Source organism: Salmo trutta, chromosome 13, assembly GCF_901001165.1.
Source record: "Salmo trutta chromosome 13, fSalTru1.1, whole genome shotgun sequence".
Lineage (NCBI taxonomy): Eukaryota > Metazoa > Chordata > Actinopteri > Salmoniformes > Salmonidae > Salmo > Salmo trutta.
The window spans coordinates 68,724,437-68,744,278 of NC_042969.1; the positions used below are offsets into that span (position 1 = coordinate 68,724,437).

Consider the following 19,842-nt stretch of genomic DNA (forward strand, 5'->3'; position numbering starts at 1 on the left):
TATTGGTGTTGCATTGTCGAGAAGGAACCTGCTGGTAAGCATTACGTTGGGCAATACAGTGCATTCGGAAAGTATTCAGACCCCTTGACTTTTTCTAAATTTTGTTAGTTACAGCCTTACTCTAAAAAATAAAAACTACACACAATACACAATAATATGACGCAAAAAGAGTTGAGAAATGTTTGCAAATGTAAAACAGAAATACCTTATTTACACGTATTCAGACCTTTTGCTATGAGACTCGAAATTGAGCTCAGGTGCATCCAGTTCCCATTGATCATCCTTGAGATGTTTCTACAACTTCATTGGAGTCCACCTGTGGTAAACTAAATTGGATTTGATTTGGAAAGGCACGTACCTGTCTATATAAGGTCCCACAGTTGACAGTCCATGTCAGAGCAAAAATCAAGTCATGAGGTCAACGGAATTGTCCGTAGAGCTCCGAGAGAGGTTTGTTTCGAGGCATAGATCTTGGGAAGGGTACCAAAACATTTCTGCAGCATTGAAGGTCACCAAGAACAGAGACCTCCATCATCCTTAAATGGAAGAAGTTTGGAACCACCAAAACTCTTCCAAGAGCTGGCTGCTCGGGCAAACTGAGCAATCTGGGGAGAAGGGCCTTGGTCAGGGAGGTGACCAAGAACCCGATGGTCACTCTGACAGAACTCGAGTTCCTCTGTGGAGATGGGTGGACCTTCCAGAAGGACAACCACCTCTACAGCTCTCCACTCATCAGGCCTTTATGGTAGAGTGGCCAGATGGAAGCCACTGCTCAGTAAAAGGCACATGACAGCCCGCTTGGAGTTTGCAAAAAGGCACCTAAAGGACTCTCAGACCATGAGAAACAAGATTCTCTGGTCTGATGAAACCAAGATTGAACTATTTGGCCTGAATGCCAAGCGTCACATCTGGAGGAAACCTGGCACCATCCATACAGGGAAGCATGGTGGTGGCAGCATCATGCTGTGGGAATGTTTCAGCGGAGGGACTGGGAGAAGTCAGAATTGAGGGAAAGATGAACGGAGCAAAGTACAGAGAGATCCTTGATGAAAAACTGCTACAGAGCACCCAGGACCTCAAACTGGGGTGAAGGTTCACCTTCCAACAGGACAACAACCCTAAGCACACAGCCAAGACAACGCAGGAATGGTTTTGGGAAAAGTCTCTGAATGTCATCGAGTGGCCTAGCCAGAGCCCGGACTTGAACCTGATCGAACATCTCTGGAGAAACCTGAAAATAGCTGTGCAGCGACACACCCGATCCAACCTGACAGAGCTTGAGAGGATCTGCAGAGAAGTATGGGAGAAACTCCTCAAACACAGGTGTGCCAAGCTTGTCGCATCATACCCAAGAAGACTCAAGGCTGTTATCGCTGCCAAAGGTGCTTCAACAAAGTACTGAGTAAAGGGTCTGAATACCTAAGTAAATGTGATATCATTTATTTTATACATTTGCTTTGTCATTATGGGGTAGTGTGTAGATTGAGGGGGAAAAACAATTTAATCAATTTTAAGGCTGTAACGTAACCGTGGAAAAGATCAAGGGGTCTGAAGTTGCCAAATGCACTGTATATTCAAATATATTTCCACTTTAAACGCTTGTCTTGGTAATTTGACACATTTATTTTATTTGCTCCAGTTCAGAGCTGATGGAGACAATTTTTACCCTACTAAAAACAAGTCCCATCTGATCTGATGGTTTATCGTTTCATAATGAACACACTAAAAAGTTAATCCGGAGTTGATGAGATAAAATTACATGTGCATATTAATGTAACATTTGGCCAACGTAGCATACATAGTTATTCATATAAATCAGTAAGTTCTGAAAAGGAATATATATTAAAAAGAGTCACTCTCCGAGGCGGGATGCCAGAGGAATTCATGGTGGCAGAGGAAGTTGTGAATCTATCAGTGTGCATCCTGCTCCCCGTGTTGCTGCGCCAGGTAGTGCTGCTCAATGACAAGCTACAGCATCAATCAGCAGGCTACCCTGCATCTCACACATCCCTAACTCAAGCCCCTAAGCCCAGTTGTTTTAGTTCATGCCATTTGTCAATAAATAACTCATACCCTTCAGTTGCTGTGGCAGCACGATACATACATCCATCGTATACGCCAACATGGACAAAAGAAGAAATGTATTGGATCCTTGAGACATCCCCACTGAAGTAGACATTTTATTATTTTATTTAAGGTTACGGTAGGGTTGCAAGGATCCGAGATAGCCCTACGAGAAATGCATTGGAAACAATCCACCTTATATGGAATGCAGGAACACGATCATAGCATGAACCTGGATGTCCTACTGAATTTAAAAATGGGTGACAAAATTAACAAATACAGCACGAGTGAAAGCACAAATGTAGGGTTGGGCAAGTCCCATTAGAAAGGGAAACATTGATACTAATTGAACACAACACACTAAATTAGGTGTAAACATGCTCGGCAGGGTGCCTCCAAGGGGATGCCTCAGCCGCTTGTCTTCTGTCCCCAAAGCGCCATTCTGACAGCGTAATACCACAACACTTCACACCAGTTTCACGCCACAGCCCTGTCCTCTCCCACCAGGATTACAATTTCAAACTGATTTGATGTGAGGGCAAGACTAAAAAACAATCAACAGTTAGGTTATTTGCTGGTCAGAAGTCCGGGATTTTATTCGCCAATGACAGTCAAAATGAAGTTCAAGTGAGTTGAAGTGTTTATGCAGAGGCAACATTGTTGCATGTGATATTGTAACCCCAATTTGTTCAAAGTCAAGGTTTGTAGTCCTGTGGAAATTCAATGGCATTTCATTCTGGATATTGCTAGATCAATTGCTGTGTACGTTACAATATATCAATTGGAGTTGTCATACTGAAACTAGATGCACAGCTCTCCAGCCAACTGTAACCTAATGAATCACTGCCCTATATCTGGAGCTATAAAGTCTCTTCAAAATGATGAGTACACAGACGACAGGGAGAGTAAGAGAATATTACAAGCAACACAAACGTATTTTCAGAATTTTATTCACCTTACATCACACATCTGAACGCAGGAATAACAACAACACAACCTGAAAAAAAAAACATTGTTTTAGATGGGATTCATAGAAGTAGTCCTCCAACCTGCCCTGTTAACATGTTATGCGTTTACATTTATGCTAAAACAATAAAAATCAGCAACAACAAATTGCAGTAAGCACTCTTCAGTTATTTTTAATAGAATGTAGGCTAGTTCCAACAGGAGTACTAGCATAACACATACCGGTTTATGCTTTCTCTTCCTTCTCTCCCTTCTCTGCCTTTGATGCCTTAGCTGCCTTCTCAGGCTTTTCTGGCTTGTCTGGAACCACAACGCCACCCTCCTCCTCGGGACCCTTGGTGTTACGTGTGTAGATCACCTGCGATCTGTGCTTTGACACCAACTTGATCATGCCTAGAGGGGAGGCAGAATGGAACGTGTCAGTTATTTCATACAGATATTGAAGTTCTATGGTCCCACATTACCAACTGACCCACTCACTGCCCTGACAAGTTAAGGCAATATCTACAAGACATGATCCTGAAAGAGCAGACATCAAGTTGCAGTGCCAGTCTTTGTAGTCACTGATCAGAGCCAATGTCTACCAAAACAACAGTATCTTCAAAATCAAATTTTTCTGGTCACATATTTAGCAGGCATTATAGTGGGTGTAGCAAAATGCTGTTACCTTCTTCCCTTGAAGGAAGACTACTGCCGACTGGGGTTAAAAGTGATGTTTTAAATAGAACTGATGTGCATTAGAAAGTGTTTGCTTTGTAGTAACACCAAAAATATTTAGTGTTTCATTTGGAAGGCAAGTGAGAAGAGTGCTAAACATGGGTATATGTACATGAGGATTAACTTCTCTAGGGTAGGGGCAGTATTTTGACAACCGGATGAAAAGCATGCCAAAAGTAAACCGCCTGTTACTCAGGCCCAGAAACTAGGATATGCATATAATTGGTAGATTTGGATAGAAAACTCAAAAGTATCCAAAACTGTTAAAATAATGTCTGAGTATAACAGAACTGATATGGCTGGTGAAAACCTGGGAAAGATCCATCCAGGAAGTGGGATTCTTTTTTATGTTTGTAGTTTTCCATTGACTGCCTATACAGATTCCATTGACTTAGGACACAAATTGCACTTCCTATGGCTTCCACTAGATGTCAACAGTCTTTAGAAATTGTTTCAGGCTTGTATTCTGAAAAATGAGGGAGTAATACCACTCAATGTGTGGACATTGCAGTGTCCCAGAGGTTTTTCATGCACCTTTCTTGTTTTCCTTTTATATTGACGAAGCTTTTGTCCGGCTGAAATATTATTGATTATTATGACTAAAATCAACCTGAGGATTGATTATAAACATCGTTTGACATGTTTCTATGAACTTTACTGATTTTTCGTCTGCCTGTTGGGACTGCCTTTGAGCCTGTGGATTACTGAACAAAACGCGCGAACAATAGGTTTTTGGATATAAAGAGGGACTTTATCAAACAAAACAAACATTTATTGCGTAAATGGGAGTCTTGTGAGTGCAAACATTAAGATCAAAGGTAAGTGATTGATTTTAATCGCCATTTCTGACTTGTGTAACTCCTCTACTTGGCTGGTAACTGCTTAATGATTTGTCTGCTGGGCGCTGTTCTCAGATAATCGCATGGTATGCGTCCGCCATAAAGCCTTTTTGAAATCTGACACCGTGGTTGGATTAACAATCAGTTCATCTTTAAATCGATGTATAACACTTGTATGTTTTATGAATTTTTATAATGAGTATTTCTGTTTTTTAATTTGGCGCTCTGCAATTTCACTGGATATTGGCCAGGTAGGACGCTACCGCCCCACACCCCCTAGAGGTTAACAGTTTTTTTCTCTCACATTGGCTCTGTGGCAGACCCATGATAGTCTGTGCCTTGTAGACTTACTAGGTTTCACTGTAGCAAAGCTCAAAATGTAACCAGGTATACATCCCCTCAGAAGAATGTAGCCTGCCACAAAACAACACTATTGTAGAGATATGACAGAGCAGTGAACCAGGAAGGAATCCATGCAAAAGGGTGCCTGCCTATTCTGACAAGCAATACTATCCGCACTTCTGATATTATGGCTCCAAAATAAAGCTAAATGTTGAAATGTGAGTTCAGTGACTGCTATACATACTTTTCTTACATTAAAGTCAGATCTGGCTACTCAACTACTTCCCAATTTCATCAAATTCCCTATGAGTGAACACTGGTTGGGAATCAGAGTAGGGTTCACCTTTGCTGAGCAGTTCCTGGAGGGCAGCCCTGGCCAGAGAGCCTCTGATCTTTAGCCTCTCGGACACGACTGCTGGTGTGATGAGCTTGTAGTTGGGCACTTCCTTGTTCAACTTTTCGTAGGTGGCCTTGTCGAAGAGGACCAGGTTGTTGAGCTTATCCCTCACCTTTCCCTTGGACCACTTCTGCTCAGAGGAAATGGAGAAGTTGTTGATGTTGCTCACACTCCTGACAGTTAAACCATTATGACCCCAAAGGAATATCTCAACTCCCACAAAAAGATCGCTACCAGGACATACCTTCTTTTTGGCTTTGCCTCCAGATTTGTTGGCTGGATCCTTGTCCTTTTTGGACTTCCCAGAATCCTTCCCCTTCCCCTTGGCGTCCTTAGGAGGCTGGAATAATACAGATCGCACTACCATTATCCAACTGATGCTGAATTAACCACCACACATTTCCCAAAACGAATTAACGTTAGTGCACTGAAACATTTACAGCCAACTTAACAGAAGACAGCAGTAACAATATGATTAGCTAATAAACGGTAACCACGAGTCCCTCAATTGGAATTGAACCAAATAGGATGTTAACCTTTGAACATTTTAGTGTGACAAATGTAAACGTTAGACAAGCCTAAGCCAACTAACTAGGGCCTAGTTACATGTTAAAAGCTAGCCTGTTAACTAACGTTAGTTAACAACCTGCTTCAGTTAGGCCAATAGTGGTCTGCAGAGAACTGGCGTCCAGTTTGCATAATCTCATCAATTGATACATTTGTGTGGGAAATGAGATATCTACACATGGGGCCGTGGTCATGCAGTGCACCATAAACCGCATGTAGCGTTAGCTAGCTACCAAGCATGTCCAACTAGAATATATAACTGAGCCATTCCATCCACAACCACGGTCAGGACGAAGTATATTTTCCAAATACGCATTGTGATCTATTCAGACTGACATTTTCAGAGTATATTTTTTGTTCGCCATCGAATTTAATGAAAAATCACGCTAAAGACCTTACCATGATGTCCCACCGTCAAGATGTCGGAGTGAAAGGACGTTCAACCCGTGCACCAGCCCCTAAGAAAACCCGTACATGCGGATGTTGAAGTACGGTACTGGGAAATGTAGTTATTCTTTCTAGACTTTTTTCTATTTCTTGGTTTTAGAATTAATAATTAAAAGATCTGCGAAATAAATATAGATGCGATCTTAAACAAAAAACAATACGAATGAACACGCAGCTAAAGTTACCTCTGTTGAAGATTGTATTTTATTTTGTCTGAAATATTTCCTGTCGCCTGACAATATCGTCAGCTGTGCAGAAAAAGGCAAAGATGGCGATATTCAGTGTGTATGTTGTAAATAAGGCTGGGGGATTAATTTACCAGTATGACAATTATGTACCGAGAGCCGAAGCAGAGAAAACATTCAGCTATCCTTTAGATTTGGTGTTAAAGATCCACGATGAGAAAGTTGTTGTATCATTTGGTCAACGCGATGGAATCCGAGGTACAGTAAGTTGTCAGCAACAGTCAACTGATCACATCAAGGCTTACAAAATGTTTATAGTGATAACTGGTAATATGTCATGGTTGGAACTCAAATGTTGCATTGTGCATGTTTATATTTGTTGTTAACATTGTGCACGCATACTTCTATTAATTTAGTGGGCCATGCTTTACTGTCCATCAATGGAGTGGATGTCAACGGCAAGTTCACGGCGGATGGGAAGGAGATCATCGAATACTTGAAAGACTCAACAAACTATCCGGTGTCCATACGTTTCGGAAGGGCTCGCTTGAGTTCAAATGAAAAACTGATGCTGGCTTCAATGTTTCATTCGTAAGTAGTTACAGTTCGCAAGTGATTACATCTGTCTGCTCTAACATGAATAAATCATTTGTCTATGGTGACATAGGCTTTTCCATGATCTTGCGGCATGTTGAATTGTACTCTTTCCTAGGTTGTTTGCTATTGGTTCACAGCTGTCCCCTGAAGTTGGCAGTTCAGGAATTGAGATGCTGGAGACAGATATGTTTAAACTGCACTGCTTTCAGACACTCACTGGTAAAGCCATGCATTCAAACACCACTATCAGTCACTGTATGTGATGTCTACATGCAATGCTCTTGTTTAGAAAAACGAAATCTGCCTCAGTGTCAACATCTTTTTATCAGGTATAAAGTTCATTGTGCTGGCAGACCCACGGCAGTCTGGCATTGACGCACTCCTCAGGAAGATTTACGAGATCTATTCAGACTTCGCCCTCAAGAACCCCTTCTACTCTCTGGAGATGCCTATCAGGTAACTGTCACATGTCAAATATCTGCCCTCTGTCTCTCACATGAGTCTCTATCAGTTAACCAAGTCATTGATGAGCAACCATGGTGAGATATATTTTGCCCTCTCTTGTTACAGGTGTGAACTCTTTGATCAGAATTTGAAGGGTGCATTGGAGATAGCAGAGAAAGCTGGTAACTTTGGACCTGGATCTTGAGCAGAAACAAACCTGAAAAATGTGTACGAAGGCAAATCCAGAGTATCCATTGCTCCAGTTTCTTTTCTTTTTTTTGCCAATTCATTGAATTGTGTTTGTTGTGACTGGGAAGCTACAGTACACTGCATATGGGTCAACATGTCTCCAAACAGTGCTGATATTTCAGAACTAATCTTGAATAACTTGTAAATGAGAAGGATATGCTATACTGGGATACAATGTAAATACTGAATGTTTTGTTTTTGTATATACTTTAAGAATAAACACCTATGTAACATTTATCATCTCTAGTCTTTCCAATGTAATTCTTTTTAGAATTAACTAAAACCACAACATAAGGTATTTTATTCAAGTCTTATCTATTCAAACACATTTCACCCATATAAGGAGATGTGTACAGTGCTAATTTAAAAAGTGAGCAGTACATTTGACCATAAAAAGTGTCTTGGTTTCAAATAATCATATTGACACATTTTCAATACTTGAATCTAGGATCTGTTTTATGCCATGAGCATTGAAAAGAGTTTTAAGTAACACAACATGGTTGATGTATTTGTATCTGAATACATCTTCAGTGAAAATAAATATTCCCTCGCTCAACTCCATGTCTCACCATCTCTTAAAAGAAGAATATACAGGACCATGTCTCCCGTCAATTCAATTGAGCCTTTTTCAAATCAAAAACACTTAATAAATAAGAATTTAGGATAAGAATGTACATTTCCCACATTGACAGCAAAGAGTTGGTGTAGTGATCAGTCAGTCTTCTTGGGGATGTGACCCATCTTGGTTCTGATGTTCCGCAGCAGGAAAAAGCAGATGGTAGTGATGAGACAAGTGATCTCTGCTACCCAGAAGGCCATTTCCCAGCTGTGGTGCTTGGCGATGGTGCTGAACGGCAGTCCAGAGCAGAAGCCACCAACTGAACGATACAGGAATGTCAATTAGGCTGGTTCTCATAAATAGGATATACAGACTTAGTTGAACTACACTACCGGTCAAAAGTTTTAGAACACCTAATTCAAGGGTTTTACTTTATTTTTATAATTTTCTACATTGTAGAATAATAGTGAAGACATTAAAACTGAAATAACAGTAACGAAATAAGTGTTAAACAAATCAAAATATACACTGCTCAAAAAACAAAGGGAACACTTAAACAACACAATGTAACTCCAAGTCAATCACACTTCTGTGAAATCAAACTGTCCACTTAGGAAGCAACACTGATTGACAATAAATTTCACATGCTGTTGTGCAAATGGAATAGACAACAGGTAGAAATTATAGGCAATTAGCAAGACACCCCCAATAAAGGAGTGATTCTGCAGGTGGTGACCACAGACCACTTCTCAGTTCCTATGCTTCCTGGCTGATGTTTTGGTCACTTTTGAATGCTGGCGGTGCTTTCACTCTAGTGGTAGCATGAGACGGAGTCTACAACCCACACAAGTGGCTCAGGTAGTGCATCTCATCCAGGATGGCACATCAATGCGAGCTGTGGCAAGAAGATTTGCTATGTCTGTCAGCGTAGTGTCCAGAGCATGGAGGCGCTACCAGGAGACAGGCCAGTACATCAGGAGATGTGGAGGAGGCCGTAGGAGGGCAACAACCCAGCAGCAGGACGGCTACCTCCGCCTTTGTGCAAGGAGGAGCAGGAGAAGCACTGCCAGAGCCCTGCAAAATGACCTCCAGCAGGCCACAAATATGCATGTGTCTGCTCAAACGGTCAGAAACAGACTCCATGAGGGTGGTATGAGGGCCCGACGTCCACAGGTGGGGGTTGTGCTTACAGCCCAACACCGTGCAGGACGTTTGGCATTTGCCAGAGAACACCAAGATTGGCAAATTCGCCACTGGCGCCCTGTGCTCTTCACAGATGAAAGCAGGTTGACACTGAGCACATGTGACAGTCTGGAGACGCCGTGGAGAACGTTCTGCTGCCTGCAACATCCTCCAGCATGACCGGTTTGGCGGTGGGTCAGTCATGGTGTGGGGTGGCATTTCTTTGGGGGGCCGCACAGCCCTCCATGTGCTTGCCAGAGGTAGCCTGACTGCCATTAGGTACCGAGATGAGATCCTCAGAACCCTTGTGAGACCATATGCTGGTGAGGTTGGCCCTGGGTTCCTCCTAATGCAAGACAATGCTAGACCTCATGTGGCTGGAGTGTGTCAGCAGTTCCTGCAAGAGGAAGGCATTGATGCTATGGACTGGCCCGCCCGTTCCCCAGACCTGAATCCAATTGAGCACATCTGGGACATCATGTCTCGCTCCATCCACCAACGCCACGTTGCACCACAGACTGTCCAGGAGTTGGCGGATGCTTTAGTCCAGGTCTGGGAGGAGATCCCTCAGGAGACCATCCGCCACCTCATCAGGAGCATGCCCAGGCGTTGTAGGGAGGTCATACAGGCACGTGGAGGCCACACACACTACTGAGCCTCATTTTGACTTGTTTTAAGGACATTACATCAAAGTTGGATCAGCCTGTCGTGTGGTTTTCCACTTTAATTTTGAGTGTGACTCCAAATCCAGACCTCCATGGGTTGATAAATTGGATTTCCATTGATTATTTTTGTGTGATTTTGTTGTCAGCACATTCAACTATGTAAAGAAAAAAGTATTTAATAAGATTATTTTATTCATTCAGATCTAGGATGTGTTATTTTAGTGTTCCCTTTATTTTTTGGAGCAGTGTATTTTATATTTGAGATTCTTCAAATAGCCACCCTTTGCCTTGATAACAGCTTTGCACACTCTTGGCATTCTCTCAACCAGCTTCACCTGGAATACTTTTCCAACAGGAGTTCCCACATATGCTGAGCACTTGTTGGCTGCTTTTCCTTCAGTATGCGGTCCGTCTCATCACAAACCATCTCAATTTGGTTGAGGTCGGGGGATTGTGGAGGCCAGGTCATCTGATGCAGCACTCCATCACTAGCCTTCTTGGTAAAATAGCCCTTACACAGCCTGGAGGTGTGTTGGGTCATTGTAATGTTGAAAAACAAATGATAGTCCCACTAAGTGCAAACCAGATGGGATGGCGTTTCGCTGCATAATGCTGTCGTAGCCATGCTGGTTAAGTGTACCTTGAATTCTAAATAAATCACTGACCATGTCACCAGCAAAGCACCCCCACACCATCACACCTCCTCCTCCATGCTTCACGGTGGGAACCACACCTCCGTTCACCTACTCTGTGTCTCACAAAGACACGGTGGTTGGAACCAAAACTCTCCAATTTGGACTCCTGACCAAAGGACACATTTCCACTGCTCTAATGTCCATTACTCGTGTTTCTTGACCCAAGCAAGTCTCTTCTTCTTATTGGTGTCCTTTAGTGGTTTCTTTGCAGCAATTTGACCATGAAGGCCTGATTCACACAGTCTCCTCTGAACAGTTGATGTTGAGATGTGTCTGTTACTTTAACTCTGTGAAGCATTTATTTGGGCTGAAATTTCTGAGGCTTGTAACTCAAACTTATCTTCTGCAGCAGAGGTAACTGGGTCTTCCATTCATTCCTGTGGCGGTCCTCATAAGAGCCAGTTTCATCATAGCACTTGATGGTTTTTGCGACTGCACTTGAAGAAACTTTCAAAGTTCTTGAAATTTTCCGGATTGACTGAGGTTCATGTCTTAAAGTAATTATGGACTGTCGTTTCTCTTTGCTTACTTGAGCTGTTGCCAAAATATGAACTTGGTATTTTATCAAATAGGGCTATCTTCTGTTTACCCCCTACCTTGTCACAACACAACTGATTGGCTCAAACGCATTAAGAAGGAAAGACATTCCACAAATTAACAAGGCACACCTGTTAATTGAAATGCATTCCAGGTGACTACCTCATGAAGCTGGTTGAGAGAATGCCAAGTGTGTGCAAAGCTGTCATCAAGGCAAAGGTTGGCTATTTGAAGATTCTCAAATATATAATATATTTTGATTTGTTTAACTTTTTTGGTTACTATATGATTCCATATGTTATTTCATAGTTTTGATGTCTTCACTATTATTGTACAATGTAGAAAATAGTAAAAATAAAGAAAAACCCTTGAATGAGTAGGTGTTCTAAAACTTTTGACCGGTAGTGTACCTGTCTGGTACTGCTAGTAAAGCCAAAACACCGGAATACAATACAAACAAATGTGAGAAAAGCATTCATTACAATTTGAGACATTTTGGTTGAGATAAACTTACTGTTGGCCATTAGGGCAACAATAGCATGTGACGTTCCACAATAGTTTGAAGGAGCACTCTCATTGGCTATCACGCCAAACAAGGCTATTGGTCCGTAAGATGAGAAGCCAAATGTAGCCCCCAAGAAGAGGATCCACATCTGAATTTATAACATACAAAAAAAAAAACATGAACTAACAAACAGACTAATAGTGTATTGGCTCTGAAAGAAGTTTTGATGGAACATGATGTGTTTACTATACCTTTGGGCTGTCTGGCGTGACAGTGACCCGGAATAGATACATGGAACCAAACATCCCAGCCATCATTGAGATCAAGAGAAAATGACGGGGGTTTCCATGACTTTTCATGCCTTGCTGTACAAAAAGAAATACAGTACCTTACAAACACTGCAATGATTTATATAGAGCTCTGAATTAGTGTATGATGTCACTGTAAACCCACTTGTGCCACAGCCTTGTCAGAGAAGTATCCTGCAGCTAAACTGCCCAACAGGCCTCCCACCTCCAGGGCACTCATGTAGGAACTGCCTGTGAAAAAGAGCTGCATTCAGTCAAACTTAACAAGAGGCAGTTATTACTGAGTTATCAACTGCAGTCTATTGCATACTGGTAAAACAGGCAGGTTAGCGTTTTTAGTCATGAATCTGCAGTGGTCACTAGCTGGCACTGTCAACCTTAACCACACTGCTAACCCTAATGCCTAACCCTAACCTTGAATGAATACCAAAAAGCTCATTTTTGTTTTAATACATTTTTACAATATAGACTATTTTTACTTTGCAGCTGGCCTATCTAAGAGCAAATCACTGTTCTGCTTCCAGGATAAGATTCATGACAATACATATCAAACTGCGTAAAACAGAGGGAAAACACAGGTCTTAATGTATCCGACTTACATACCCATGAGTGTTGACTGGCCCTTGTCCTGGATGAGGAAGAGCTGGCCCCAGTCAGTGCAGGCTGTCTTCACCCCAAACACCACCAGGTAGCCCACAGACAGCAGCCACAGGTAGGGGGACAGGATGAACTCTTTGAAGGTGGTCTCATCACTGGATGAGCCTGGTAAGGGAGAGAGGTTTCAGTCACACTAGCACATCACTTAGAGTGTGCATGATCTTGAACTTGTTCACGCTAGCGTGTGAGGGGCACACTGGGTACAGTGTCCATTGACACAGAGTTTTACTGACCTTACACACAATTGCACATGCAGACAATACACAAAAAGGCATGCGTTCAAAATAAAACCTGTGCACGTCACAGTCGCACATATTTTGCAATGTTTCAACCACAGGACAAGATGAGGTTAGCTCCCAGCTCTGACCTGCTTTTCCCTTCTTGGCCCCCCCAGTGTCTATGTTGGGCAAGCCCACGTCTTTGGGCTCGTTCCTGATCAACAGCAGGCAGACGAAGGAGACCACACAACAGGAGAGGCCTGAGATGGACAGGGTCGTCCTCCAGCTGTAGCTCTGGGCCATCAACGTTGCAATAATGGGGCCTAAACTCCCAGCCAGGTTCATACTGCAGGACAGAATCGCCCACCACGTCCCGAACTGAGAGGGCTCGAACCACTGAGGAGCAGAAGGGAATGACATTTCATAATATCAGACTAGTGATGTGCTTCATGGCTTGACACGACTAGTGTTGAATGGACAGGGATATACAAAATGGTACAGACTGACTGACCAGTATTTTAACAGAGCAGGCAATTGATTGATACGTGTCTGACAGCTTCATATCCCGTGGACTACAGTGTTACTTCCTGGTCCTACCTTGCGCAGCACCCTGCCACATGGGGGCCACCCCAGGCCCTGACCCAGGCCGTTGAGGAACCAGAGGCCAGAGAAAATGGCCACAGTGGAGGACCAGGAGAAGACCACATTGATGGCACCCACCATGAACAGGCCAATGGAGAAGAGCCAGCGGGCACTGATCTGATCCGACAACACACCGCTGATGAACTTGCTTAAAGCATACGCCAGAGACTGGCTACTAGTGATCATGCCTGAGGGGTAGTGCACACAATACAGAGGCAGAACACAATGTTTAATTGATTTTGGTACTAATATAAACATACACAAAGCATTAACTGATGTATCCCCATATGATCATTCAATTAAACCAATCAGTCAGCCCAGTATCGAAACTTTAGTTGTTAATTGTTGTTAGGGACATGCGAGACAGAAATAGAGGAAAAGACAATAGAGAGGCTTCTCTTACCCAGGTCATCTTTATCCAGCTTGATCTCTTGCATGAGAGAGGGCATCACAAAGGAAAAGGTCTTCCTGTTGAAGTAGTACAGCGTATAGCCCACAAACATGGCCAGGAAAATGGTGGTGCGGTAATATCCATACCCTGCGGTTGCCATCGTTTTTGCAGTGCAGAAAAAAAGTGCTAAATAAAAGAGGATTATAAAACAAAACTACAGAGGAAGGGAGAGGCACCTCTTGTTCGAGTGTGAAGTACTTCTGCCACCAGTGACTGAACTTTGGTGTCAGGATCCACGGTGCAGTGCAGAGCTGGTTAGAAGAGGGAGAGAGCTGTAATCAATATTTGGGGTTAATGGACAACTTCTCTACTCTAAGACTGATTTCCCCTGCCTTATCCGAGTTCTACAAGGGTCAAAGGGAAGAGGCAATAATGGAATTGACCTACTCCGATGCTGTTATCTTCTGTAATGCTGCTTGTATTGTCCAACAGTCTGCAAAGAAAATGAAAGACACTCCTGATTCTTCTTATATACCTTTCACCCCCCTCTTGCTGATCCTGACTGTTCCTCCCTGCCAGTGTGCCTGGATGTTATTGAGTGTTCTTAGTTAATGATTCATTGGAGAGTCCAATGGTGACTGCAAGCCCAGAGGGTGGATCCTCCTCAGCCCAGGGGGTGTGTGAACAGAGATGACCGTCAGCACAAAACACAACCCCATTATCACGGTGGGTTGGTTGGTGTGAAAATGCATCATTAGCTAGGTTTCCATACAATTGGCAACATATTTTCATGTGAATAACACAAAGGAAATATGCGCATTTTCCCAACAGTGGTGTTTCCAAACTGACTTGTTGCAGATACAAATCTGTTCGTGTTGATGTTGTGCACACAACATACACTTTTTCGCAACATTTGTTATGTACCTAATAAAAATCTAAAGTTCAATGTGTTTCCATCACATTTTCGATAGAAAAATGTGCCTACTCTGGTCTTGGCACGTGCGCTCTAGCCAACAGCTCGCAGATACAGTGCGGGTAGGCAGTGCGAGTAAACTAGTCTACATTATGAGATTATTATAGCGAGAATATTTGTATTTGTCGAACGGTAGTCAAGCATCGATCATCTGTGGGAATAGGCTACTGAGAATGTGGCGGTAATTCGAATCACTGAATTAAATATTAATAATATGTATATGAACTGAATATACTTGTCAACAGCCAGTGATCATTTGTTTTTTTAACCTGTAGCCTAATCTGACTGACTGTTACCGTCAATCTAATGATTTATAGCAATTGATCGTCAGTTGCGATAGAGCTTTGATAACTTCTAATTGATTTAATTTAACATGGGCATTAATAATTGCCACAACAATACACCAAAGTTATAGGCTATTTATTAAATTGGTCTGCCAGCTCCAGGTAGGCTAAACAAGTGGAACAAATTGATTTGTAATGACTCCAGCGATATAGTTATTTCAACATATTTATCAAATGGTAGACTACAATGGAAGTTATGGAACTCCCTCGCATGCTTCTGTTATGGGGAAAAGTCCTCAATGAAACTGACATTAAATGTGGAGAATGATACATTTGCATCTGTTGACCATCAAGTAGCCTATTCATTAAAATGTTTTAATAAAGTTGCCAATATTATGTTTCAATTTTGTAGTTCAGTATTTTTTTGGGGTTGTCCTGCTTTACCAACCATAGTTACAGTTGAAGACGGAAGTTTACATACACTTAGGTTGGAGTCATTAAAACTCATTTTTCAACCACTCCCCAAAATTCTTGTTAACAAACTAAAGTTTTGGCAAGTCGGTTAGAACATCTACTTTGTGCATGACACAAGTAATTTTCCCAACAATTGTTTACAGACAGATTATTTCACTGTATCACAATTCCAGTGGGTCAGAAGTTTACATACACTAAATTGACCGTGCCTTTAAACAGCTTGGAAAATCCCAGAAAATGATGTCATTGCTTTAGAAGCTTCCGATAGGCTAATTGACATCATTTGAGTCAATTGGAGGTATACCTGTGGATGTATTTCAAGGCCTACCTTCAAACTCAGTGCATCTTTGCTTGACATCATGGGAAAATCAAAAGAAATCAGCCAAGACCTCAGAAAAAAAATTGTAGACCTCCACAAGTCTGGTTCATCCTTGGGAGCAATTAACAAATGCCTTAAGGTACCATGTTCATCTGTACAAACAATAGTACACAAGTATAAACACCATGGGACCATGCAGCCATCATACCGCTCAGGAAGGAGACGTGTTCTGTCTCCTAGAGATGAACGTACTTTGGTGCGAAAAGTGCAAATCAATCCCAGAACAACAGCAAAGGACCCTGTGAAGATGCTGGAGGAAACAGGTACAAAAGTATCTATATCCACAGTAAAACGAGTCCTATATCGACATAACCTGAAAGGCCGCTCAGCAAGGAAGAAGCCACTGCTCCAAAACCGCCATAAAAAAGCCAAACTATGGTTGCAACTGCACATGGGGACAAAGATCGTACTTTTTGGAGAAATGTCCTCTGGTCTGATGAAACAAAATACAACTGTTTGGGCATAATGACCATCGTTATGTTTGGAGGAAAAAGGGGGATGCTTGCAAGCTGAAGAACACCATCCCAACTGTGACGCATGGGGGTGGCAGCAACATGTTGTGGGGGTGCTTTGCTGCAGGAGGGACTGGTGCACTTCACAAAATAGATGGCATCATGAGGTTGGAAAATGATGTGGATATATTGAAGCATCATCAGTCAGGAAGTTAAAGCTTGGTCGCAAATGAGTCTTCCAAATGGACAATGACCCAAGAATACTTCCAAAGTTGTGACAAAATGGCTTAAGGACAACAAAGTCAAGGTATTGGAGTGGCCATCACAAAGCCCTGACCTCAATCCTATAGAACATTTGTGGGCAGAACTGAAAAAGCGTGTGCGAGCAAGGAGGCCTACAAACTGATTCAGTTACACTTTGCTCTGTCAGGAGGAATGGGCCAAAATTCACCCAACTTATTGTGGGAAGCTTGTGGAAGGCTACCTGGAACATTTGACCCAAGTTAAACAATTTAAAGGCAATGCTACCAAATACTAATTGAGTGTATGTACATTTCTGACCCACTGGGAATGTGATGAAAGAAATAAAAGCTGAAATAAATAATTCTCTCTATTATTCATACCATTATTCTGACATTTCACATTCTTAAAATAAAGTGGTGATCCTAACTGACCTAAGACAGGGAATTTTTACTAGGATTAAATGTCAGGAATTGTGAAAAACTGAGTTTAAATGTATTTGGCTAAGGTGTATGTAAGATTCCGACTTCAACTGTGGCTGAAGTAGGCCAGCATGGAGTAGCTAAAGTGAGACAGTCGTATATGCTTTTCCAATGGAGGAATGAGATCCAGTTTACATTAGGGATCCTGTACTTAGTTACAGTGCATTTGGAAAGTATTCAGACCCCTTGACTTTTTCCACATTTGGTTACGTTACAGCCTTATTCTAAAATGTATTTAATACTTTTTCCGCTCATTAATCTACACAAAATACCACATAATGACAAACTGAAATCAGGTTTTTAGAAATGTTTGCAAATTTTGAACAAAAACAGAAATGCCTTATTTACATAAGTATTCAGACCCTTTGCGATGAGACTCAAAATTGAGCTCAGGTGCATCCTGTTTCCATTGATCATCCTTGAGATGTTTCTACAACTTAATTGGAGTCCACTTGTGGTAAATTCAATTGATTGGACATGATTTGGAAAGGCCCACACCTGTCTATATAAGGTCCCATTGTAGACAGTGCATGTCAGAGCAAAAACCAAGCCACGAGGTCAAAGAAATTGTTTGTAGAGCTCTGAGACAGGATTGTGTCGAGGCACAGATCTGGGGAAGGGTACCAGAAAAATTCGGCAGCATTGAAGGTCCCAAAAAATACAGTGGCCTCCATCATTCTTAAATGTAAGAAGTTTGGAACCACCAAGACTCTTCCTAGAGCTGGCCAAAGAAGGGCCTTGGTGAGGGAGGTGACCAAGAACCCAATGGTCACTCTGACTGACCTCCAGAGTTCCTCTGTGGAGATGGGAAAACCTTCCAGAAGGCCAACCATCTCTGCAACACTCCACCAATCAGGCCTTTATGGTAGAGTGGCCAGATGGAAGCCACTCCTCAGATTAAGTGACACTTGGAGTTTGCAAAAAGGCACCTAAAGGACTCAAGATTCTCTAGTCTGATGAAACCAAGATTGAACTCTTTGGCCTGAATGCAAAGCGTCAAGTCTGGAGGAAATCTGGCACCATCTCTACGGTGAAGCATGGTGGTGGCAGCATCATGCGGTGGGGATGTTTTTCAGCAGCAGGGATTGGGAGACTAGTCAGGATCGAGGGAAAGATGAACAGAGCAAAGTACAGAGGGATCCTTGATGAAAACCTGCTCCAGAGTGCTCAGGACCTGACTGGGGAGAAGGTTCACCTTCCAGCAGGACAACGACCCTAAGCATACAGCCAAGAGAATACAGAAGTGGCTTCGGGACAAGTCTCTCAATGTCCTGCACCTGTACATAGCCCATCTGTAAATAGCCCACCCAACTACCTCGTCCCCATATTGTAATTTATTTTGCTCCTTTGCACCCCAGTATCTCTACTTGCACATTCATCTTCTGCACATCTATCACTCCAGTGTTTAATTGCTAAATTGTAATTACTTCACCACTACTGCCAATTTATTGCCTTACCTCCCTAATCTTACCTCATTTGCACACACTGTATATAGATTTTTTTATATTGTGTTATTGACTGTACATTTATTTATTCCATGTGTAACTCTTTGTTGTTGTTTGTGTCGCACTGCTTTGCTTTATCTTGGCCAGGTCTCAGTTGTAAATGAGAACCTGTTCTCAACTGGCCTACCAGGTTAAATAAAGGTGAAATAAAAATACATTTCAGCTTTTCATTTATAAATAGTTTGTAAAACAATTCTAAAAAATGTATCCCACTTTGACATCGTGGGGTATTGTGTGTATGCCAGTGACACAAAATCTAAATGTAATCGATTTTAAATTCAGGCTGTAACACAACAAAATGTGGAAAAAGTGAAAGGGTGTGAATACCTTTCTGCTCTTTACCTCTCTCGTTAGTCCACGTTTCTTGTTAACATAAACTTCCTTCCCCTGGGCGCACACTGGTTGAATCAACGTTGTTTGCACGTCATTGCAATGACATTACTTGAACAAACATAGGAATATACGTTGAATTGACTGACGTCTGTGCCCAGTGGGCCATTTCTTTCAATCTCTGTACACCAAGCCCGATATTCAAGTCAATGACCACGCTACCACAAACATGAACTTTCTATCGAAAATGCCATTAACTATGATGTGTCATCATGACGAAGTGTTACATAGTTGCTGGGTTGTCTCGTTTGCAGAGATTAGGTACTTTGGCGCCACTTAGTGAGCACAAAGTGTGATGTACCACCTCCACCATACAGCAACATGCATAGCACATTTTGTATATTATATCGAACATGCTGCATGCATGCACTGAAATCAAACATTGTATCAACGCACCTTTGATTCACCTTAATAGAAAGTATACAAGACAATAGATGATTCATCGGGCTGTGTCAAGAGGGCGGGCACAGAGGCCACGTGGACTCTTCTA

General features: G+C 42.2%; 3 protein-coding genes across 8 annotated transcripts; 1 reads left to right on the forward strand and 2 right to left on the reverse strand.

The window, feature by feature from the left end:
- Positions 1 to 2,997: 2,997 nt before the first annotated feature.
- Positions 2,998 to 6,397, reverse strand: LOC115206426 (40S ribosomal protein S25). 2 transcript variants are annotated; one of them, XM_029773412.1, is made up of 5 exons: positions 6,292 to 6,396; positions 5,570 to 5,665; positions 5,272 to 5,455; positions 3,253 to 3,423; positions 2,998 to 3,061 (listed from the first exon to the last, which is right to left on the reverse strand). In XM_029773412.1, exons 1-4 carry the CDS (start codon positions 6,292 to 6,294, stop codon positions 3,257 to 3,259), a joined length of 450 nt encoding a protein of 149 aa, XP_029629272.1. In that variant the 5' UTR covers positions 6,295 to 6,396; the 3' UTR covers positions 2,998 to 3,061; positions 3,253 to 3,256. The 2 variants fall into 2 exon arrangements, with proteins under 2 accessions (XP_029629272.1, XP_029629273.1); XM_029773413.1 differs by lacking the exon at positions 2,998 to 3,061 and having other exon boundaries at positions 3,254 to 3,423; positions 6,292 to 6,397.
- A 159-nt stretch (positions 6,398 to 6,556) lies between these two features.
- LOC115206425 (trafficking protein particle complex subunit 4) lies at positions 6,557 to 8,049 on the forward strand. The gene is made up of 5 exons (XM_029773411.1): positions 6,557 to 6,782; positions 6,941 to 7,115; positions 7,237 to 7,340; positions 7,451 to 7,577; positions 7,692 to 8,049. Exons 1-5 carry the CDS (start codon positions 6,608 to 6,610, stop codon positions 7,768 to 7,770), a joined length of 660 nt encoding a protein of 219 aa, XP_029629271.1. The 5' UTR covers positions 6,557 to 6,607; the 3' UTR covers positions 7,771 to 8,049.
- A 193-nt stretch (positions 8,050 to 8,242) lies between these two features.
- slc37a4a (solute carrier family 37 member 4a) lies at positions 8,243 to 19,568 on the reverse strand. 5 transcript variants are annotated; one of them, XM_029773406.1, is made up of 10 exons: positions 19,305 to 19,515; positions 14,621 to 14,666; positions 14,186 to 14,484; positions 13,738 to 13,970; positions 13,290 to 13,536; positions 12,869 to 13,027; positions 12,411 to 12,496; positions 12,209 to 12,322; positions 11,967 to 12,105; positions 8,243 to 8,692 (listed from the first exon to the last, which is right to left on the reverse strand). In XM_029773406.1, the coding sequence occupies exons 3-10, from the start codon at positions 14,331 to 14,333 to the stop codon at positions 8,526 to 8,528; spliced, it is 1,293 nt and encodes a 430-aa protein (XP_029629266.1). In that variant the 5' UTR covers positions 14,334 to 14,484; positions 14,621 to 14,666; positions 19,305 to 19,515; the 3' UTR covers positions 8,243 to 8,525. The 5 variants fall into 5 exon arrangements, with proteins under 5 accessions (XP_029629266.1, XP_029629267.1, XP_029629264.1 ...); XM_029773407.1 differs by having other exon boundaries at positions 19,290 to 19,513; XM_029773404.1 differs by lacking the exon at positions 14,621 to 14,666 and having other exon boundaries at positions 19,305 to 19,568.
- Between the last annotated feature and the right edge of the window lie 274 nt (positions 19,569 to 19,842).